This window comes from Dermochelys coriacea, chromosome 15 (genome assembly GCF_009764565.3).
Source record: "Dermochelys coriacea isolate rDerCor1 chromosome 15, rDerCor1.pri.v4, whole genome shotgun sequence".
In the NCBI taxonomy this organism is placed as follows: domain Eukaryota; kingdom Metazoa; phylum Chordata; order Testudines; family Dermochelyidae; genus Dermochelys; species Dermochelys coriacea.
Window position 1 is genome coordinate 13890305 of NC_050082.1, and position 24045 is coordinate 13914349.

Here is a 24045-nt window from a genome sequence, read left to right on the forward strand (position 1 = left end):
GAGAGGAAAGCCCCAGGAAGCCAAGATGACCAGCCCCAATATGTTACAAGACTCCTCTCTGCTGGGAAAATGATGCATCATGCCAAAAGCGAAGGGCTGTTAATTAAAGAGTGGTAATGCAATGGAGGGGAGAATGGGGAACAACAGACTTGACCCTGACTAATCAGATTACATCACTGCAGCTGACATCTGCTCCCTGTCTAGCAAGGCAGACCCTTCTGCTCCAGTAACATGCAGAAAAGACGCAGACAGTGAGGATGCCAAGGGCATAAAGATATGGCAGCCGCCTTGGTATGGAAGGGAGCTGGATGGTGCTCCCAAGGTGAATGAAGGGAAGAATGAATGCTTTAGGAGCATACGCCTGTGATCTATGCCTGTCTGCAGGGATCCAGGATGTAGATAGGTTAGATGAGCTGTCCTAGCCCTGCTGCATAAATCACAGAAATGTAGGGTTGGAAGGGACCTTGAGAGGTTAGCTAGTCCATGGCCCTCTGCTGAGGACCAAGCAAACGTAGACCATCCCTTCCAGGTGTTTGTCTAACCTGTTCTGAAAAACTTCCAGGTCACCTACCTTGGTTGCTTCTCCTTCACCAGCATGTGAGGTCTTCTCCAGGGGTCCTTAAAGTCCCTTTTAAAGGAATCTGGCAAAATCCTAGCCACCTCTGTCAAAAGAGCAAAGATGGTGGGGACGGGGGATTGCAGAAGGTTAGAAAATAATGCCCAGCACAGGCGTTCAATCACAGAGACAGAGCTAAGATGGCACAGAAAGCGAATTATTAGGAGCATGGCCTGCTTGGTGCCTGCTCCCAGGCTCTGGGAAAGTGAGGGACCCGGACCAGGAGGGAAGGGGATAATGTTAATTGCAATTTGTGATATTAATGCAAATACTGGGAATGATTCAAAGCTCACTCATGTCAATGGGAGTCTTTCCACAGACTTCCTCAACTGAATTTGGATCAGGCCCATTTGTGTTACTGTTAACAACTCACACTGTATGACAAATCTCAAAGCACATTACAAAGTGGCCAAGTATCATTAACCCCATTCTACAGATGGGAAAACTGAGGCATGGGGAGAACTCAAGTCTGGCCCAATGTCACACAGCTAATCAGCGGCAGAGTCAGGGCTTGAACCCAGCTCTCCTGACTCCAACATCCCTGCTCCAACCATTAACTCACATGCCCCAGCCCTAGTTTAAAGACCAATTCTCAACAGATCAGCCAAAAGGAACTGGTCTCAAAGATGGGAATTCCGAAGGGGTGGGTGAGGAAAATGAAAGCTGTTCAAACATGTATCCATTTACCATGAGTGCATTTTGCATGATGCTGAAGCAAAGGCTGGATGGTCTCCAACAGAGGCCACCTTCGCCACATTCCTGCTTGTGGGAGATCCTGATCATTCCCATGTCAATGTACCGCAATACGATACAAACACAGGATCACCGTGGGTGCAGCAGAGCCTCTGCCTACCTGCAGCTGGAGGTGCAGCCTCTCGGCTTTGTGCCCACGGATGAACAGGGGTGGAAAACCATGAATGCAAAATTTGCAGATGCACTAGCGTTTGGCCCGACGTGGGCCAGTTTAGCCCAGAATCTTAATCATAGAATCTCAGGGTTGGAAGGGACCTCAGGAGGTCATCTAGTCCAACTCCCTGCTCCAAGCAGGGCCAAACCCCAACTAAATCATCCCAGCCAGGGCTTTGTCAAGCCAGACCTTAAAAACCTCCAAGGATGGAGGTTCCACCACCTCCCTAGGTAACCCATACCAGTGCTTCACCACCCTCCTAGTGAAACAGTTTTTCCTAATCTTTAAATGTGGCCCACAAATTCTTTAAAGAAAGTGAAATCTGGAAAAAGGCAGAGGGAGGGATTGTAGAAGGTTTTAGAAAAAAAAAATCAGGATTTTCTTGCTGAAATCAGGTGTTACCTTGAGAAGAACAATAGTCCAGTGGCTAGAGCATTAGCCTAGGACTCGGGAGACATAGGGTCGAGTCCCTGCTCCGCCACAGGCTCTACGTGTGACCAGGGGCAAGGCACTTAGGGAAGGGGGAACGGAGGCAGAGACTAACAGCACAGCCCTGCCTCACAGGGGGATTGTGAGGATAGATACATTAAAGCTTGTGAGATGCTCAGCTGTGGACCATAAAAGACATCTTCAGCTTTTTAAAAGTGCAACACAGGAAAACAATCCACACCAGGTGAGTTTCTCATGATAGTTTAACTTCATTCTTACCGTGGGGGAGAACCTGTTGACACCATGCAGGGCTTTGTACCTCAGAGTTACCGGTCTGCGCTACAATTGCAGCCCAGGTCAGGGAACCTGGTAACTGCACCATTTCAATTAGAAGTGTAGAGGGAAGCGGTCTACAGGGCAGGCATTGCTGCCTAAGGGATAGAGCACTGGACTGGGACTCAGGAGAACTGGGCACTATTACGTCACTGACCTTCTGGGTGACCACAGTCACGCCACTGCTCTGTGCCTCAGTTTCCCCATCTATAAAATGGGGATAATGTACTGACCGCCTTTGTAAAGTACCGTGAGACCTACTGATGCAATGTGCTCTAGAAGAGCTAGATATTATTAATTACTACTAATATTGGGGCTAACGTCTTTTTCACTCAGTTAGAAGGAACACAATTAAGGTCCCATCCACCCTGCAAATTGGAACTACTGTAACCACGTCGGGGAACTAATCTGCTGTGTTGTTGTCGCCAAGTGTCATGACCCATCTGTAATTCACAGTGCAGGTGAGCCAGAGCCTATGGTTTTCCAGCTTGGTTTTAACGCAAGTTTGCCACGTGCAATGGCCAGACAAGCTGTGTTTAACCTGGGTGCTAACAGAGACCATTTTTCGCCCCATTGTAAAACCAGCTCCCTCTTGCAGCTAAAACTCTTTGCTGTCCCTTCATCTTCCAGCTCCATCGCAGGGATCACACAGGACAAAGCAGCTCCCATTACATCCGAGTTGTGCTGAACATCACAACTGGATCGTGGGAGCGTTCGTACACGTGCCAATGGGTGGAGAGACCTTTCCCCAAACACCTCGCTTTACCTTTAGCCGTATCACAGGCTGGGGTCTCCCCAAAGCACCCTCTCCGTTGCTTGAGGTCTGGACAGGGAGTCCCTCCGTTTCGGGGTGGGACTGTGACTTGCCGAGTCCTGTCTTGGCTACCGACCCCACACAGGGAGCTGCATTCGCTCCAAGGGCCCCAGGGACCCACCACGCAGTGGATGGCTGCTAGATAATGAGATAGAAAAGCAGGGAGGCAGAGGGAGGGGACGGAGAATGAGTTGAGGGAGTGAGAGACAGATGGAGGGAAAGAAAGTGAGAGGTATGAAATAGGAACAGATTGAACCAAAGCGAGAGAGAAAGAAAACACGAGAGGGGGAATGAAGGAGCGTGTGAAAGAGGAACAAAAAGGGAGAAAAAGAGAGGGAGAACGAGAGATCAGTAGGGCAGTAAAAGCTGACACCAAAACATTTCCCATCCCCTGCCTAACAGAGAGTAAGAGCCCGACCTTCCTAGCAGCACCCTTAATGACCAGCTCATTTCCAAGTCAGACAGCAGCGTACAAAGAGACGGCAACAAAAACCCTGCTGATTTAGAGGAGACCAAGCAGACCAGGAACCCAGTTGATCAATAAACTTTCCGTCTCCATTGGCAAAACATTCAGCTTTCCTTCTTTCTGACTCACTGCATCTCTCCCACTGACTGTTCCCACCGCGCTCAGCCCTCCTGCCGGACTTCCCATCAGGTCCCACATGGTGTGTAACCTTTGCCAGCAGAGAGCCCCTCTGTAGAGCACCTAGCTGTGTGAAATGGAAACTCGGGAGATAAGAACATAAGAATGGCCATACTGGGTCAGACCAAAGGTCTATCCAGCCCAGTAGACTGTCTACTGACAGTGGCCAACGCCAGGTGCCCCAGAGGGAGTGAACCTAACAGGTAATGATCTAGTGATCTCTCTCCTGCCATCCATCTCCACCCTCTGACAAACAGAGGCTAGGGACACCATTCCTTACCCATCCTGGCTAATAGCCATTAATGGACTTAACCTTCATGAATTTATCCAGTTCTCTTTTAAACCCTGTTATAGTCTTAGCTTTCACAATCTCCTCAGGTAAGGAGCTCTACAGGTTGACTGTGGATGTTCACCTCCTAGAGGGGGCTTGCAAAGCATCTCGATCCCAGGGCTGGTCAATTCACGCTATTCAGCTGAGCGGGCATGTGACCTGCCAGCAGTACCAGGGATGGCAGGAGAACCAGAAATCCTGAGATAGTCACACACAATGCAGCAAGGCCCAGGGGGCAGTCAGCAGTAAATACAAGGTCTACTCCCAGATGAAAATGGATGTAATATATATACACACAAACAGAGCACAGGAGCCACCTAAATTCGAATCTATCGTGTAATTGGGAGGAAGGAAAGGTTTAAAAATACAGTGCTACCAACTCTCATGATTTTACCCTCAAGTCTCATATCTAGGGCTTTTCCAAAAGCCCCAGCACCTGGAGTCCTGTGATCACATGAGAACAGCAATTTTTTTTTTAAATGAAAAAGAGAGATGTCTAATCCTCATGGCTGCAGAGGAAAGCTTGAAAGATACAGGATACAATGCCAGAAGGCAAATAAAAAGAATCCAAAAGCTGTTATTTCTAATAACCTCAATGGGGGTGGGGGAGGAGGCTGACTCATGGTTTTGAATGCTTGAGGTTAGTGGCACTGATTTTAGGAAGAGATAATAGGCCTAACTCAGTACTGCATTACTCCAGCTTTTCCTGTGAATGCAGTTGAATTATACTGGTGTAAAACTATGGTGATGAATCAAGCCCTACATTTGTAATTGTTCATTGCATTAAAAACTGCATCTGATTCTCTGCGGGCATAAGAGGGTACAGCGCCATGCTCCGCTGATTTCAGTTCAGTTGTGCCCCTTTACCCCTGCAGGGAATTTGTCTCCGAATCTGCAGAGACAGGGAATTAAGCAAGCGTGGTCTGTTAGGACGGTTTCAGACGACATGCCGCATGAAACTGGTATGCGGCAGATGAACAATAGACAAACTAGGGTTAACTGGATCTCATGCTAACTGTCAAACACTCATGATCGTGCTGAAGCAGACATTCAATGACAACTGTATCATCTCAAAATGTTAATGAGGAGAATGTATCAAACGATAATTGAGTGAAATGCTAGTTGAAACATTAAACATTGAAGAAGAGCTGGAATTGTTATGGGTAGGCCTCCAAGGGTTTTGTCAATCTCCTGTCTTTTTTGTGTGTTTGTTTTTTTTAAAGAGAGAGAGAGAGAGATTGAGAGAGAGAGAGAGAATGTTGCAAAAAGTAATCTGGATGTATGTACAAATGTGACAACCAACAGGTAACTCAAGTCACCCAGATTCCCTCTGATTGTAACCAGATGCAAGGAGACCAGAACATATCCTCAATCCAGAAATACTAGTTCATATTAACTCTAATCCTAGAGATTCATCCATTTGTGCCAAGCCAAGATAAAGGCAGGTGCATAGAGCCCATAATCAGGCGTTAGGAAAATATCCTTATTAAAGAGCAAGAATCCACACTCTCTCTCTCCCTTTGACCCTTGTCAATCAAAAACTTAAGTTAACAATTAAAGAATGGCTTTCTAAAACCATCAGGTTATCATGAATATCGAGGCTGGTGATATTCTATATCATGTTAGCGAGGATGTATTTCTAATATACACACACAAATTAGGCACTTGCATCTGCAAGAGGATAGTTAGATACATATATGTTCCTTTGCATTTGCAAACACTCAGCTTGCACCCACCTTCATGATAACTGTGCACTCTAATTGGGCATGCAATTTCACATACATCTTCACACATGCAATTGTATGCATGCATTTGCCCAAGTCAGGCCCTACCAATGCAACTTCATTAAATGATTATTATTGAACATTTATACCACGGTAATGTCTAGAGGCCAAACAGGTCAGAGTTGCATTGTGCTAGGTGCTGTACAAACGTATCAAATGACAGTCCTGAGCAAATGCTGGTGTTACATTGGTTCCTCTGGAGCCTTGAGATGGACAGGCACAAAAACACCCATTAGGTGAACTTTGCAATGGGAGTAGCAAAACCCCCCACCTTGATTTGGTATCATTTTACTTATCAAAACAGGTGGCCCACAATGGCAAATAAAAGCCCAGGTGCTTAGATACCTGACTTATCTGAGGGTTAAAGGGGTTCCTAACAATCTTTACAGCTTGGAGGGCACAGTGTCCTACTGGGAGCAGTGGGCATGATGGTGCCATGTTCAATTATACCCACTGGCTTGCTAATTTTACACATTACCATACCCATGTATGGTCACCAAACGAACACAGTACTTCAGCAACTATCCAATGGGTGCCCTCCTCCTCTGCCCCACTGAGATGGCATCAACCCCCTCCCTGGCACCACAGCTCTAATTCTGGCCTGGCGCAGAGCGGGAAGGGAAGGGTAGAGAAGAGAGAAGGCTGGAGAGCAAGTCCACCCCACACCTGGAAGCAGCAGCTCCTGTCCTGCAGGGCCGAGTCCGGCTCCCCGCTCCGGGCGTCGCAAGCTGGTGCATGGGGTCGCAGTACCATTCAGGTTTGGCCAGGCCATCCCTCTGTCAGGATGGTGGTGAGCTGGGCCAAATTTGAGTGAGTGGCATTACAACATGGCCATGTCACAACGCCCAAAGTGGGGAGCCAGGCCCAGCCCCATGGGATGGGAGATGCCGCTGCCAGGTGAGTGCAAGGCAGGCTCCTCCCCAACCCCCCAGTCTCTCCTTTGCATCGGGCTGGGATTAGGTTTATGATGTGGGAGTGCCCCCTTAGTAGCTAGACCACTGATTGGAAGGGCAGCCTTCCTTTGGAGAGGGAGCCTTGGAACTCACTGAATGGATGTTAAGGGTGAGAGCTGTGGCAAGTTAGATCTGTACCTCAGCTGAGAATTGGGATGTCTAGGAACATGTGTCTGCTTTTCTAGGAGGGATAGCTTCCTACCCCAGCTATGGAGACCTGACAAATAGAGGAAGAAAGAATAGTTTATTGGTGCAACAAGGCTAGCACAAAGCCTTCTGTCAGAGGGTGTGTTGAAGAGAACTCAGTTGCCAGGGCTACATTCTGGGGTGCTGCACAGAAAATTGGGTGCTTGATTCTCTGGTGAGCTCTGTGTGGCTCCGTGTAAACATTTTGGATGAGATTTTCATAGCTGCTTAAGGGATTTGGACATCCCATTCAAATTTGGCTTTATTTGATCTCAGCCTTTATTTGATTGGAATCACTCTGGAGTGTGGGGATCAAACCCCCAAACTCAGGCTAAACTGCTGTGCTCTCACCTCTAAATCAGCCAGACCCACAGATCTGAGCTATGCAAAAATCAAAAGTTCTCACATAGCTGGGCAGAGGTTTGCTGAAAATGTTTGAGAGCCTTAGTGAGTGTATTAGTGTACCTGGTCTGAATTTTGATTTTGGTAACTAATCCCAAAAAAACCAGCTCTAAGTCTATATTATTTTAGCAAGGCTAGTCAAATAGCTGGAATTGGTTTCTATAGTCTCCCTGTAATCTGAAATGCAGTTGTGAAATCTCGGAAAGTAGTGAATGCTAGCACTTGAATTAGAAAATTGTTCGCACATTTTGAATGGCGAAGTCGTTGGGGTACCTGGTTCTGTACAGCGTGCACTTTGATACTGTATCTGGACTCATTGATTTCCATCCTACGTGTGTGTTTGCCCAAGAAGGCACCTTGCTATATAAATTATTGTATTTTCTTATTAGAAATTAAAAACAAAACAAAAACCTTATCATAGAATCATAGACTTTAAGATCAGAAGGGACCATTATGATCATCTAGTCTGACCCCCTGCACAACGCAGGCCATGGAATCTCACCCACCAGCTCCTGTAACAAACCCCTAACTTATGTCTGAGCTACTGAAGTCCTCAAATCGTGGTTTAAAGACTTCAAGGTGCAGAGAATCCTCTGGCAAGTGACCTGTGCCCCATGCTGCAGAGGAAGGGGAAAACCCCCCAGGGCCTCTGCCAATCTGCACTGGGGGGGGGACATTCCTTCCCGACCCCAAATATGGTGATCAGCTAAACCCCGAGCATGTGTCCCTTCTGCATTCGTTCCTCCACAGCAATTATCCACGAACGGTGTACTTCTTCAGCTGCGCAGCCATTAAGATTGTGGCATTTTTGTCATCACCCCCTCACTAGTCTTTAAACACCACTTACAACGTGATCGCCACAACAAAGCCTCGTGTGTTTACAGAGCCCTACCGCAGCAGTCAGATCCAATTCCTGGGTTGTGACCCTAGAAACTCCCTTCTGGGCTTAGGCAGAAAGTGTAGTGGACTGTGCCTTTAAGGGCCCAGGTAGCGTTCACACCAGAAAACACAGGCACTGGGTGTGATAGACACAAATGCAATGGAATCTCCTGGGTTATACCTCTGTGACCTGCTTCAACACCCAACAACCACCCAGGGACTTTGCAGAAAGGTCATGATCCTGGTGTAAGCTCCTAGGTCAACTCTAGGAGGAAAATGCTAATTGTTTACAATGGGAATTTGTCATGGAAAACACACATTTGCTGAGTTTTTCACCAAGTCTCCTCTATTCACACTTATACACATGGGATGTTCTAAACATAGAAGGGCAGGGAAGCAGGTACATTCAGTCTAGGTTATTCATTCCCTCGAAACCAGTAAAGCTGACTCTCTTCCTTCCCCCATGAGATATACTCACTAATGCAACAAGGGCGAATGCCAAACAAACTGAAGGCCACATGGTGTACTGGCTTGGCTAGAGCGATAGACTGGAAGACAAAAAGAAATCCTGAATCCTAATCCTGCCTGAGCCACTGACCTGGCATCTGACCCTGGGCAAGTCACTTGAATTCTTGGTATACAGCAACACAAAACCTGCACTAAAAATAGAATACAAGGCTCTCAGAGACGGAACAAACCTAAAGTTTGAAGGCCAGCTCCTCAGCTGAGGTAGCGTCTCTCTGTTAAGTCAGTCTGGCCACTCCTATCATATAGCTGTAAGATCTTACTTACTAGAAAGAGGTTAGAGTGGACATGAGCATCCCTTGATGAACTCGTCACAAAGATGACAAATCTCATTCTGTGAGCCAGAAGTCTCAGGATACACTCACCCTGGAGCGGGAGGTGTAATTTCCAGTTCGAGGATACATACCCACGCTAGCTCTGATTGAGCTAGTGTGCTAAAATTAGATATCTAGAACGGATATCTACAAATTACAGTCCCGGCATACCCTCAGCTGGAGGCCACCTATAGACACTGGACTAGCAGCGGGCAGGCTACAACCCCAAGAAATGATGCTTATTTGTCAGATGCCACCAGAGCGCTAAACACTTTGCAACACAAAGGAAGAAGTGCCCTGAATCTAAGAGGCAGCCACGGAGGAAGCAAGACGTACTGGGATGCTCAAAGGAGGGAGACATTCAAAAGGGCTAATTTTTTAGACTAAATTCCCCATACTATACAGCTCCGGCTCAAAGCTCTGGGGCTGCCAATGTCCAAGGCCTGCTGTACCCCCCACAGCACTTTACAGTTCTCCCCAGACCCACCATTCACAGAGACCCCAGCAGGACAGGTGTTGCCACAGAGCCAGGGAAGGGCTGAGGCAGTACTGAACGCCATGCATGATGACGCACAAGTTAGTGAAGTCGGTTATCCAGGTGAAGCCAGAAGCTAGCCCAGGGCCACAGCTGCGGGTTGGCTCAGCTCAAATGTCCCACGAGACCGACAGAAATGTTCTTCTTGGGCAAGGCAGGGTTAGCAAGCGCTCATTTCCCCATCAAGCTCTGAGCTCCGCGACACTTGAATGCTCACATCCTGAGCGCCATATCATGGGATCTGGCCACTTTACAGCTTGTGGAATCCTCACAGCCCCTTTCTGTGTCATGGGCAGAGGCAGGGGATCATCAGCTGATCGCAGGTGAGAGGAAGGGAGACTGAACTGAGGCAGAGTCTCGTGGGAACAGGATAGCGACACTCTCAGAAAAGAGTTGTGTGAAAAGCAGGTAAAGCAGGCACTGCAGCCACACAAGAATTCTCCACCTGCATGTTTCTTCCAGTATCAGGGCCCAGATCCTGTTACCATCTCTCCTACTTGGATGGCAAAAAGCAGCCCTGTGTCCTCCTGTACTGCACAAACAGGTGAAACACACACGACCAGTGCAGAACTAGCCAGATTCCACCTCTCAAACAACGTACAGCAAGAACCCAAAACAGGGGTGGAAAACCATCAGGAAAAGAAGAGGAAAACTATTGCCTGGACCTGCTTGTCATGCACCTTCTGGGTCACCTCACCTGACTTTACTGACAAAAATCATTCTGCCCTGAGACCTGCCAGTCACTTCCCATGCCTGGAATCTTTATTGCTGATGCTGAGGTGCAAGACGCTAAGATGCCCACATTTTAATGTCACCATTCACAGTGACCTGGAGGCATAATTACACTTGGATACAGAGGACATTCATTGTATCAAAGGGGGCGGCAGGGAGAGGTATGTCATGACCAGGCATGGGTGAAGTGATGGGTCTCTCAGTGCAGGCCCACTTAGAAGCTAGATGAGAAGGAACCAGATGTGTCAGCAAGGGCCCAGTGGGAAGCAGGATGGGAGCCATGCCTGGAAACGAAGTTGCATCTAAGCAGGTCTGGATGGGAATGGGAAAGGGGGAGTGGAGGGAAAAGGGGACTGGGAAAGCTTCCCCTCTCTTGGGTGCATCTCTGAAGCAAGGGGTTCCCCTCCCTCTAATCTAGGGTGCAGTCACAAAGAGAGAGTTTGGGAGGGGCCAGAACAAGGGGATGGATAGTCGTAGGGAGACACAAACACTGTGGCCACACATGGTGCCTTCCTGGCTGAAAGCCACAGAGACAAAATGGGAAGGAACAAGAGGGGCAGGGAGCCCCATAGGACTGAAGAAACTGCTGCCCATAGGTGACTCATCCTTGTTCCCATTCATTGGGTGCACAGCGCTGTACAAAACATGGACATGATTCCCCGTTGTCAGGAGCATCACATGGATAAGCATGCGAGGGAAGGCAGGGGATGCTGATTTCAACATCTAATGCCTCTCTGAACAAACAGGAGGGAGAAAGCTGGGAAGGAGATCTGGTCTAGCCCCACGAATGGTGGCCTGACCTTGCTCCACTTTACCTCCACCCTCATCTTTCAATGGATTGCATCTGACTTGCTGTCCACGGCAGAGCCAGGATCAGAAAGTCAAGGGTTCGGCCGTGGACAGCAAGTGTTAATAACGCATCATGCTGTTACTCCTGGGGGAAGCCACGCTTTGCTTGTAGACAGTGTTCTTCCAGCTGCCCGGAGAAGCACTTCCAACAAATCCCAGGGATGAGATTGCTGGGGAAGAAACTACCTGTCAGCATCCATCTCCTCCTTTACACTAGAGGAGATAAAAAGATCAACAGTAAAAAGATCAAGCCTCTGGAGTAAAGCTACCTGAATTAACCAAATCCTGCAGCTCATGCCAGGTGCATCAAGCCATGTCCACATAGTGCTGCAGTTGGACACATTCAGCCAGAAAAGACAAGATCTCCAGCTTCTGGAGATCACTCATAAATCAGGGGCTGAATATGGGATGCACAAGGGAGACCAGGAGTAAGAGGAGGACAAGCACACGTTGGACAGGGAAGAAGTGAGAGCTGTCTCCACTCAGCGTAACTTCCTTCCTTGAATCATTGCATCAATAAGCTCCAGTCCCCGACATCGCTTTGCTGACGTAACTGCCTCCTCTCCTGGCTTCGTTTCCAACTGGATCTCTTTGGAAACCTTTCCCTTCCAAAAGGAAAGGGGATGCACTCACAATGGGGCCTGCAATGGAACTACTGTATTGTGTTCCCATCGCACCTACAGACCCCAAGACCCTGTTGGGCCAGTCCACCCTCCACCCCACCAGCAACAGAACCCATTCCTGATTCATCTCAAATGCTGAGAGTCAGAGGAAGAGCTGCAGAGTCAGAGAGAGAGAGAGTCCAATACCCTAGGAGCACATTGCTGACTTGCACCAAGCAGGGCTGGTGTCATGGTGACCGGACAGCTCGGTACTTCCGCCAGCCCCAGAGCGCACGTGGCACAAAACAAAAGGAAAAGAGCTATGTGAGGTTACAAGAGGGCCTCAATCAGCAAAAGGCGATGGAGTCTCAGATTATGCCCCAAATCCCAACAGAGATTTCTATGGGTTTTAATGTCACGCAAGTCGAGTCCTTGTGGAAGTTCAGGAATAGAGTCAGGTACAGTTCAGGGTTTGTAAGTGCTGTACAACCTCCACGTGCATGCACACACCTCCCAAACCCCCCCTCCCACCTACACACCCCTTCGTCATTGCTGACGTGCAGGACCTGTAGCTGTTCCAATCCCAGGCCCCCTCCCAGCTTTGCCAAGGCAGCAAAATCATAACTCACTAATAAGTCCCTGCTGTTCTAGTCCAGCCCAATAAAGCTGGTCAAAAAAATTCCAGAGGAACAGTTTTCTGTTGGAAAAGGCTGATTTGACAGAGCACAAATATGTTTCATGGGAATTTATGATTCAGTCAAAGTTTCGGGCAAAAAAGTATTGAAATAGTTTTAGTTCAGTCAAAGCACTTGGTTTGAACTCTACCATTTGGACTTTTAGAGCACGTTAAGTGGAAGTGAAGCGCTTTGATAACTGTTTCGAGATTTCTAAAACTAAAGGGTTTGGAATTTGTGTCTCACGGGCAATTTAAAAAATGGTGACTCTCTGTTCCGATTAGAGACAAAACAAAACAAAATTTTGAAATGTGAAAATTTCCCACCAGATGGAAATCCTGGGTTTTTCCCAGCTCGTCTGCGAACATACTTCATTTAAGGCTCTGCTATTCAGCCTTGGACCAAGACTTAAAATCATTCCTGCCACACTGCTTGGTGGGTTGGGTGCAAGGGGCCGAGTCATCTGCTAGGATGTGACCTGACTTGAGCTTGTTTCACTTCAGATGCTACACCATGTTAAGCCCTCCAGAGGTGAAAGGTTGTACTTGCATTGTATGGGTCTCCTGCTAGTGTTGCTTTAAATGCAGCACCTTAAAAGCCTGTTTCATGATTTACTCGAACTGCTTCTCCTCAGCCCTAGGCGAAGGCAGAGGGGTTCTACACAGGAGCGGGAATGAGAGTGATCAGACGAATATGAATATAGATTCTGCATTGTGAAAAAGTGAATGGTTGCTTGGAAAATGTAAAACCCTTGATAGGTACCTTGCTATTGCCCCAGGCCTATTCATCAAGCCCATCACATCAACACTGTACATGTAGATCACATACATAGGAACATAAGAACGGCCATATGGGGTCAGACCAAAGGTCCACCTAGCCCAGTATCCTGTGTTCCGACAGTGGCCAATGCCAGGTGCCCCAGAGGGAATGAACAGAACAGGTTATCACCAAGTGGCCCATCCCCAGCTTCTGGCAAAACCATCCATTAAAGGGTCTCACAGTGCTGTCTTGCTGAGTCCCAAGTGAAGCCAGTCAGCCAGAGAGCGCCAGCATCCCTCGCTGCCACCCCTTCGGCCTACCCGTGTCCGCCAGGGCCTCTCCAGAGCAGCCTAGAACTGAAGAAACAGGCAGCACCCTTAGAAGGAGAAGGGCACATTCTCCCTGGTGCACTGGGTTTGACAGCCCCAGCCAGGGACATGTCCCAGTCTAAAGGCCATTTAGGGCTAGTGTGGAGGAACACAGCTCCCTCTTCATCACGCCTCGCACGGCTAGCTCTATTGGAGCCGGCTCCCGAGGCTTCGTTTCCCCTCAGTGCCGGTGGATTAGGGTGGTGGGACTCACTGTTGACTAAAGCAGCAGCTAACAACTCTAAGACAGACCGTTATGTCTGCTGGGCGCGCACTTCCCAGCTCGGGTGCTCAGACATGCTACCTCCACTTGAGTGAACGCACTGGAAACAGCAGCGTGGCCATGTTGCCCAAGTCCGCACCCACCCACCCAACCCCCTGGGAGCTGGCCACCTGAGTTGTTAATGCTGCCATGGCCACACTGCTGGTTTTAGCATGCTAGCTTGAGCAGAGCTAGCAGGTGGCCCGCACTGAGCCGTGCCTCCCAGCTGCAACGTAGATGCGCCCAAAGAGAGGCGGATGGAGGAGGAGCTAACGAGACGTAGATCAAAGAGAAAAACAGGGATGGGTGCAGGGCAGACAGTGTTATTTTTCTTACTTCGATACACAGGATGGAGTAAGATTTCAGCTCTTCTGGGCCCAGGTTCCATTTGCCATGTGGATGCGAGGAGCTCTCTGCCCACCACCTTGTTTATCCAGTCAAGATATTTCTGGCGTTGTTGCCAGAAACAACAATGGTGATTAAAATCAACGGCAGGCAATACTTGATGTCAGGAGTCGTTCCAGATGGACAGAGCTGGAATTCCAGGCCCCATAGGGGGGTGGGGGGTTATCGGTAGGGCTGTTGATCACATGGGCTTTTCCCAGGACTGCAGTGTAATTCATGTAGACCTGAGCATCCTCCTACCCCTAAGAGGAGGTAGCACATTGATCAGAGACTCCCCAGCTCCTCCTCCAAAAGAAGGGGTCCACCACAAGTAAACTTCCTTTCAAAGGGATGCTGTGGACTTAGACCCCAGTCTTGCAATGGGATTCTTTAGCATCTTAAGCCTGTACAGTGCCCCAGTAACTTCACTGGGGGTCCATGCAAGCAGATGGGTCCCCCGCACAGCACTGCTCCCCGAGATGGGAGGCCCCCAGCCTCAGGAGCGTTTCCGGGAGCTCTCCCTCTTCGCCAAGAGGAGGGATTCCCTGAAACTAGCAGAGCCCAAGCTCAGCGGCTCACAGCTGAACTCTCCAAACCTTTGGACAGCAAATCTGTTTCTAAACCAACAAGGTGCTGTTACATTGTTCACAGTTTCCTGACTCTTTTATTCTTGGGCAGAGGCCATTGCTCTGTAATCGAGCTGAGTTGGGACTGGGCTAATCTCTGTGGAGAATAGGGAGGGCTTATTGGCCCGGTTTTCTCCCATGCACTTGCTCCGCCCCCAGACAGCTTTACATGCATGGGGGGGTGTTCCCCTTTGTAGTGGTGGGGGGAGGGGAAGTTGTGCACCACCACAAAACACTGTGTTAACCATTCACCTCTGCAGGCCTCTGCTTCAATCCCAGAGACCAACGTACCCACCCTCATATTCCCTGCCCAAGGCCTGGCACAGTTCTGGTCTCTGCTCAGCGGACTGATGGGCCTGCAACAGAAGAGGGACCACTGCAGGGCATGAATGAGGTGCAAGACGCCCACCTCCAGCCACATTTATTCCATCACACCTGCCCTGGCGAACATCAGGTCAGATCATGCCCAGCGCACCAGCCGTCACGCGGGTTCGCTCTGAAACACCCACAGTGCCCAGACCAGCTGCGCTTCACCGCTGTTCCCTCTGCTCCCATTCTAGTGTGCCCAAGGAATGGAGAAGGACTTGACTGACAGTGTAAGTTCATTGGGGGGGGGGAGAGGTATAAGGGAAGAAATCAGCAGCAGCTCTTTACTTCCAGGGTGGTAGTGGGGGATGAACTGAAGTCTCTCCTCCACCCCGACACGTTTTCTATCCAGCTAACCACAAACATAGCTTCACTCACAGGAAGCTTGGCACGCAAATCCCTCCCGCCCTCACCCAGACTTGGACACACTGGCCAAAACACTGTGCAGGCTGATGATCATACAGCTCCTGAGGGCTTCATTGGGGGCCAGAGGGAGGGAATCACCCCATCTTTCTAATATTTACCCCCCTTGTTAATATCTATAGCCCCCTCAGAATACAGGTGGCATACGAGTGGACACATCAGTCTGTGTTTGCACCTAACTTGATGCATTTGAAATCAGAAGCAATTTTAGCAAACTACTCGCCGCAATTCCCCACCACATCTAGCGCATTTCTTCCTTTTCTCCCACTGTTCCCCACATTCACTTCATTTGTGGGGAGGGGAGAAACAGCGTTTGCCCAAACTGCCTGTTCCACATTTGACAGTATCCTCTGTCTTCGTGTCAACATAGGAACCATGTGTGAGAACCGAGCAGCTATTCCATTGAATTCCATTCACCAGTTCTGCAGAGACCACGGATGGGCTGGGGAGGGGAGGAGCGGACAGGAGGGTGGGTCTTGGGACAGAAGGCAGGTTGTGGGGAGGAGGATTTCCACAGTTGAGTGGGACAGGCCGGAAGACATGGTTTCAGCAGAGGGACCCAAAAGTAGCAGGCAGCATGGGTGGGGGATTATGCCGAACTCCTGGCCAGGCTTTCTGGATACCCAGAGGCATTCCACACTGCATGAAAGATGATCTTCCTTGAGTAGCTCTTCAGTATGGTGCCAAGCCTTTGAAACCTTGCTGCTACCGTCACTCTTGTTCTCACACACACACATACCCAGACCCGGAGGGGAGCGGCCAGCGGAAGTGCCCTTGACTTATTCCAGCTACGGGCCCTACCATCATCTGTGCCTTTGTCACGCCAGGCAACCCCACATCGGATTGTGAGGACACATCCACCTCCAAAGATTCCAACTCCCTGCCCAGCCTCCTGGAGAAGTTGCAGCACCTGCCTGCTGCAGCCCTTTACGTGGCCACGGGAGTGGAATCCCCAAGGAGGAGAAGCAGCACACATGCCGGTCATCAGAAACCTGCACATTGCAACCAGGGGCTTCTGGCTTGGGGCCTATTCTTGCCTTTTGAACTCTCTGGAACATTCTGGGCCTTTTCATGGTGCCCAGCCCCCCAGCATTTGTTATCTCACTGTAGATCGGCTGCCTTCCATGCCTACCGAACAACATCAGGCTGTCCCCTCATGGGAAGCGCATGGTTGACCGCCACAAAGCACGGCATGAAGGACACATTAGGGTTCAAATGCTCCTGGCCCAAGAATGCATCAATGTGGATGTGGCCAGGGTTGGGTTTTTAAACTTGCCTGGAACATGAAATACGTGAGTCAGCTGGAGCCCTTGCCTTGCCGCAGTCAGCCTCCTGGTCAATCTGTGGCGTTGGAACATCTAACTGGTGGCTCCTTAAACATTACACGTTCCCCAACCACAGGGCCTGCCTGCCTCCAGCAGACCTTCTACCATCTTTGGTCCGGCCCAAGCCAACTGCAAAGTGAGCTCAGGCTCTTTATACAGCTGCGAAAGGCGAAGAGAGACAGAGAATAAGCATCAAGAGCAAGTGATGTCACCGAGGGAGAAACAGAGAGAGAGAACTTCCAGTTGCTAGCAGCTCTTCCGACCTGCAGTGCAAGTTTCACTCTGAAGCAGGTCGTCCCTGTGTTTGTTCTCACTTCCAAGCTGGGGAGATGAGGCACATTGGCACATTGCAGACATCAGTTCTTGGCTACAGGCACTGCTCCAGGGGAAGAAATCCTCACTCAGCTCTCACTATGCAAGGGGACTTGGGAGAAAAGGAAGGGGACCTTCTTACTGCAGTCATTTATGATGTTATCTTATTCATTGATGCTAGAGCTTCCCACTTCCTAGTTCTTTCTTCAGTTAAGCTAGGGAGACTGCAGCAAGTGTCCTGACATTTGTGGACCAGGGACTAGCGTGCTAGAGTGTGTATTTGCACTGCCTAGAAAGATCTGTGGCAGCCTGTCTCAGAGCCTAGGTCAACTGACTTGGGCTTGCACTACAGGGCTAAAAATAGCAGTGTAGGCCAGGCTCCAGCCTGAGCCTGAGCATTTACATTGCTATTTTTAGCTCCACAGCCAGAGCCCCATGAGCTCTGTTGACCCAGTGGACCCAGGCTCAGAGACTTACTGCTGCAGGGAGCAAGGCAGGAGGATATGGGAGGAGATGCTCAGAAGTCAGGACCTGGCCTGGGTAGGATGAAATTCCTGGGGTAATTAAAGGAGTTCAGTCTCTGTAAACGTTAGCAGCTGCCGATGGAGTTGCAGCGCAGAGCCCTGTGTTCCCAAAGAGTGAGATGGACAAGTTGGATGGGAATCCCCCAGGAGTTTTAGGTGGGGCAGCTAGCCCGTCAGCCCCACGCAGCAGGGGTCCAGGGTCAGGGTCTGGGCCGATGCCCTGCCACCCACCCCCTGGAGCCCAGGTAACACATTGTGGGCCACAATGTGTAATAAGTTGAGACCCATGGATCTATAGTGTCCAGAATGCTGCATTTCACCTTTATTTCTTTGATGTCCTGATGTGCGTATTATCTCAAACTGAACTCACTGTTAACTCCACACGCCCCATCACATTCTAACCCCGGGATCCTTTCCTTCCCCTGGCACCATCTCAAGTTTTCTCCATCTGTGGGCCTTTGATTTGGACTCTTGCTCACCTCCCTTTTCATCTGCAAAGTTACGGAGGCTAAAGATTGAGAGAGAGTATCCAGGGCCAAGGATAACCAGCATGACGAGCAATAGGACAAAGCCCCTACACACTTGGTATAAGTTAGCAATATCAGCTACATTCAATCGAACCTCAACATTAAGTGTCAGGCACAGACAGAGCCCATTCAAAGCGGGCAGATAATCTGAAATGGAATTCTTCACTTTATTCCAATTAAGGAGCATTTTCAAATAGTAGATTTGGGGGTCTCAAATTTCACCAGCAACTAGTGTGTGCTCAGCTCCCAAGGACTGTGGCTACACCTATGTTTTACACCATGCTAACAGCTACCATGGTATGCAGTATAGCCTAGTGGCTAGAGCACTGGACTAGGACACAGAAGACCATGGTTCTATTCCCAGCTTCTCTGTGCCTCGTCTTCTTCTGTACAATGGGGAGAAGGATACTGACCTCCTTTCTAAAGCACTTTGAGACCTGCGGATGCAAAGCCCTGTCAGGGAGCTAGGTACCATTATATACCTACATATCATGGGTACCTGAAAGATCTCAGGGGCAAACCAAAGGCACTTAGCTGAAGTTGTGAACGTAAATCACATCAGTCCTATAATTTATGTTTACTTTGTTGGAACATTCATAACAGTCACCACGACTGCTGCATATGTTGTGGCAACATCAGGGCTGGTCCCAAGGATCCAAGTTAAGCACAAACAGATTCGGGATACTTAGGGCCCTTCGTTTTCGGTTTTTATTTAATTTTTCCCTGGAATTTATCAGCGTTTATTACAACATCAAAAACAGGTGGAAATCTGTTCCAAAAAAACTATTAATTTTGCTGGGTAAATATCAGGGTTTATTTTGGCAGACAGAAGGACGGGGGGGGAAGGAGTAGTCAGTAGAGCAAAGCTTTGATGAATGGAATTCAATGTGGTTTGCTGCAGAATTAAAACAGAACTCAAAACACATCACCACCTCTGAGTTTAAGAAAATGATACATTTCTAATCCCCAAATAAAACTTTTCATTTGAATACAACTGTTTAGACTTTTCACAACTATTTGCCTATAAATATTTACCTTTAATAATTAGGCCACACCATGTGCCACGCATGCACTCAACTTCATCCTTTTCTCCTGTTTTTTTAAACCTTTTGAATAGTTCCTGGTGCTCTGAAACATATTCGGAGACAGATTTTTGTGGGTCAGATCTTTAACCCATTGTCTGATAACAGCTTGAAATGTGTAGTTGGTGGAACTGAGATTCATCAGTACATTTAGATGTGCATGCACTTCGGAGCTTATGTGCCTGTTTGTTTAGTGTGTGCATCTTCTAGATTAATACATAGCCTTACTTCAACAGGCAGCTTTGCGTATACAGATAGACTAATGTATTGTCGTAATACACGTTTCAGAGTAGCAGCCGTGTTAGTCTGTATTCGCAAAAAGAAAAGCAGTACTTGTGGCACCTTAGAGACTAAAATTTATTAGAGCATAACCTTTCGTGAGCTACAGCTCACTTCACGAAAGCTTATGCTCTAATAAATTTGTTAGTCTCTAAGGTGCCACAAGTACTGCTTTTCTTTTTGTCGTAATACATAGATCTCATGCAATATATTGTATTTTCCTAATAAAAACAAGTTATTTGTTATATATTTAAATTATAGAAAAGTAAGGTGGAAATCAGAAAAAAAAAAAAAAACCACGAGTAATACTTTTTGTAAAGCCCAGGATTTTTTCAGTAAAAATCAGTTTAAATTGAAAACGAAGGGGCTTAGGGCTCTATTCCAAAGAGCAAAGTAAAAATCACACATGGAAGAATTGCTTTCCTAGTCATTACACATGCAAATGCAGAACCTTGCACTAGCAACTCCATATAGAAAGTTATTTAAGAACCCATCCAGAACGTCAAAGGCAAAAAGATAAAGAGAAGGTCCCAATTTAGTGGGATTCAATGTACTCTGTGTAATCCATTGTGAATCCCCACAGCATTAGGAGTGGTGTCCTTTCTGTAAAGGGCCCTGGGAGAGCTATGAAAAGAAACATCTGTGTATGGGTGCAGCCAAACCCTCAACATCTGGACTCTAGACCTGTGCCAACAACAACATGTTGCTGTCATTTAAGAAAAGGTCACTCACAGGGACCAAACAGCAGCATTCCGAGCACCGAAAGGCCCCACCAAGCAAGCAGCTGCCTTGGTTTGGCAAAGAAGAAGTTACAGTTTCATGTGGGAACTGTCCTACCCAAATGAAGTCTGGAACTGTTAAAGAGATGAGGAATAAAGAAAGGAGGAACAGGCCAAAGAACCTGGATGGAGCTGTTCTGGATGTAGGAACACAATTCCCCTGGAACAGGTGCAATCCATTGCTATAGGCTACCTCTGTGCAGGTTAGCCAATCTGGGACACAGCACCCAAAACACTACAGCGGTTCACAAATGAAGACGACTTGCTTAATGGAGTAAACTTGTGCTGATCAATATCCTCCAAGTGCCTGGCTTCATATTAGACCAGAAAAAGAAAAGACCAAAATGTGTGAACAGCACCGACAGGTTATTCTACCCCTGCCTTCTGCAAGGCTGCTGGCACCTTCTTCTGAGGCAGCTGGTGCTGGCTACAGTCAGTGACAGGATACTGGACCGGGCGGGTCACTGGTCTGCTCCGATCTGGCGAGTCCCACATTCCTGTTCGCTTCAGGTAACACCTGAAAGTTTGGTGCTTCTCCCAATCTTTGTAGTCTGGAAAACAAAACTGAAAGTGTTCTGACAAAAGGCTTTCTTGTAAGATTTCCAGGACTTCATGGTTCTGATCAAGATTCTCAGTCATGGGTTTTCTGGCCCAAAGCAGGAAGACCAGAGGCAGCCAGAGAAATGGGGGGGCGGGGGGAGGACAAGGAAGGAGAGAGATGTTCAAACCCCAACACTGCTAGGAAACAGCACATCAGGTATCCACAGGGCTCAATCGTAGATGGGCCAAGCTACCCCAGCCCACTGGTTCTGTGGGAACAGGGCAGCACTCTATGGCCCAGCTGACTGATCTCCTGTCTGGCCCAGAAAGGAAACACAGCAGATGAGACAAAGTATTTTAGTGCTCCCTGCTGCCTTTGTTCACAGGTGACAACCTGTGGCATGTACCTTGGCTAACTGGCCCAGAGATGGTGCCCTATCATTTCAAAGCTAGGAGCGGTCTCCCTGGCCAGGCACCCCGGCTCTTTGTTTCAGCCTCATGCACAGGACACGTTGTCTCGCTCTCCTGAGGTCACCCTACACGGGACACTTGAATGACACAAACTCCCAGGAAAGGGTTCGACTGACTGAACTTCAATGCAGAAGGGAAAGAAATAGAAATAAAGGGGAAATGCAAAGTGATTTAGCAAACATCAAAGGAAATGCTTTCCGCAAATGGCCCCTCTTCGATTCCTCCCTCTTGCTCTTTCGTTTTTTCCTCGTTTCTCTTTTATAGCCTCTTCCCTGTGTGTGTGTGTCTCTCTCTCTCTCTCTCTGTGTCACTACGATGGGAGCATCACTAGATGGGCCACTGTGCTCACTGCAAGGGGAGAACACTACAGCAGTGGCTAAGGTGTCCTGACTTCCTCCAGCAAGGACTCGGCTAGACAAGGAGCACCCGCTGGCCTCCCGCTAACCACACTGGCTCTTCCCTTCGCTGGCTCAGCAAGACTGGGAAGATCTCAGGAGTTGCTGGCTGTAGCAGTCATAGGATCTCACATCACCAAATCCCTGGACGACAAGCAGTGACATGCATGTCCCTCCACAGGCCTATTGGCGCTTTTCCTACCCTCCACACCCGCTCAGTTAGTTTGCTCTCCGTGCAGTGTGCACCCTCCCCCAATCTGTCACAGACACTGGGCAATTTTCCTCTTAAACACACGGGTGTCAAGACAAATGGATTCTCCTGAAGCCAGTGGAGTTCTCCTGCATGAACACCAATGCAAAGGAGAGCCTTGTGCCCCAGCCACACCCAGCTTCCTCATCCAACTGCCCTTCAGCAAACACCACCGGGAGTGAACTTGGCAGCTAGCAAGGCCTTGACGCCCACAGCAGAGCTCCAAATGGCCAAGATCCCAACACACACACACACACACACACACACACACACACACCCACGGCAAAGCCTCAAATGACCTAAAACAGCAGAGCCCTTACACGCACGAGACGATACCACCACAGCCCCCGTGCAAGCCACTGAGACACAAATGCCTCTTCTTGCCTCAGCACCATGTAGAAAGAGCTGGATTTTTTAAATAGGCAGCCATGCCCAAGGTGCATTTGAGGCTATTATTTGGCTTTATAAGAGTCTCATTCAGACCAAGGAAAACCAGCAGATTCTGAGTTAAGCCTGGAAGGCTGCGCTGACATTCCAGTTTTAATGCTCATCATTAGTTCCCGCTCCTTCCCTTAAGCCACATACCAGGCGTTAATCCCACTCTTCTCACAGCCAGGCTGCTCACAAGACATGCAACTCCGAGCATACGGCTCACACAGTCCTTGTAGCTATGCAGTCAGAAAGTGTGCACACTCAGGTGTGTGAAATCAGGCCCAGAGTTGCATTCCTGTACAGGACACACACGGGAAGGCAGGACACAGTTCATATTATTGCAGGAATCTGTGGTGTGATACACGGTCTCCACATGGGAATGGGTTGCCCTTCCCCATTAGCTGGATTGCAGAGGGGGCTGTTTGAGAGTGGGAGTGGAAAATGAAACAAGGGACTCTTCTGCAATGTGGTGCCGTCTCCCACCAGTCCCGGGCACTGCTGTTTGAAGGCTCTGGCTGCATTACAGAACTGCTGGATTTTTAAGATGATGTGGTCTCATCTCCGTCACTTAGATGACAGGCAGGAGGATCCAGTGGCTGGGCTGCTAGCCAGGGACTCTGGAGACATGGAGGTTTCTGCTACAGACTTGCAGTGTGACCCTGGGCAAGTCACTTCATCTCTCAGGGTCACATTTTCAAAAGCACCTCAATTACTAAGTCCAATTTTCAAAAGTGATTTAGGCTCCTAGGTCACTCAGTCACTTCTGAAAGTTTTACCCTATGTAACCTGGAGATAATAGCACTTCCTACCTCCCCGTGGTGACTGAGATCTTTCAGGGGAGGATAACACACAGTGCAGATTGTGCAAATACTTTACACAGATTCAGATACCTCACCACTACAACGTGAGTGCACGCTCCTCATACGTGTTACACGCACAGATGCATCTATGCTAGAACAGGAGTGTTAGCACCTATCACCAAAGAGAGCGGCTGGCAGGTGCAGGCTACTCTGCTCAATCCAGGACTTGGAGAAAAAACAACCACCAAGTCTCTCCTGCTCTTTGGTTACAATACCAAGAAGCCACTGGCCAGTTCAGCCATTGAAAAAGTCACAGAGAAAGTAAGACTATTGTTGTTACGTCTCCGACAAGAGAAAACAACTTGAACTTCAGCACCAGATAGATCTTCTGAAACCCCCAACAACAGCCTCACACCCTGCAGTTCAGTTTAGGATCCCACTGTGCTTAATTCAACGAACACAACAAGTTCCCGCACCCCCACTCATTCATTCTCTTTCCTCCTCTCTTTTCCTCACAGTTTCATTGATCTCCACTCTGCTCTCATGCCAGTGTGATGCCATTGACTCTGATGGAGAATTAGTCCTGGTTTACACCAGAGAGAGAGAGAATCAGAGTTTCTCTCTTCCTCGAGC

At 48.6% G+C, this 24045-nt stretch overlaps 1 protein-coding gene across 1 annotated transcript in view; it reads right to left on the reverse strand.

The window, feature by feature from the left end:
- The window catches only part of LOC119843835 (somatomedin-B and thrombospondin type-1 domain-containing protein-like), a 43255-nt gene that overhangs the window by 16045 nt on the left and 3165 nt on the right, over positions 1-24045 (reverse strand). Inside the window, 2 exon segments of the mRNA XM_043498264.1 lie at positions 572-662; positions 3052-3234. Of these exon segments, the coding sequence (XP_043354199.1) occupies positions 572-662; positions 3052-3234 (274 nt within the window).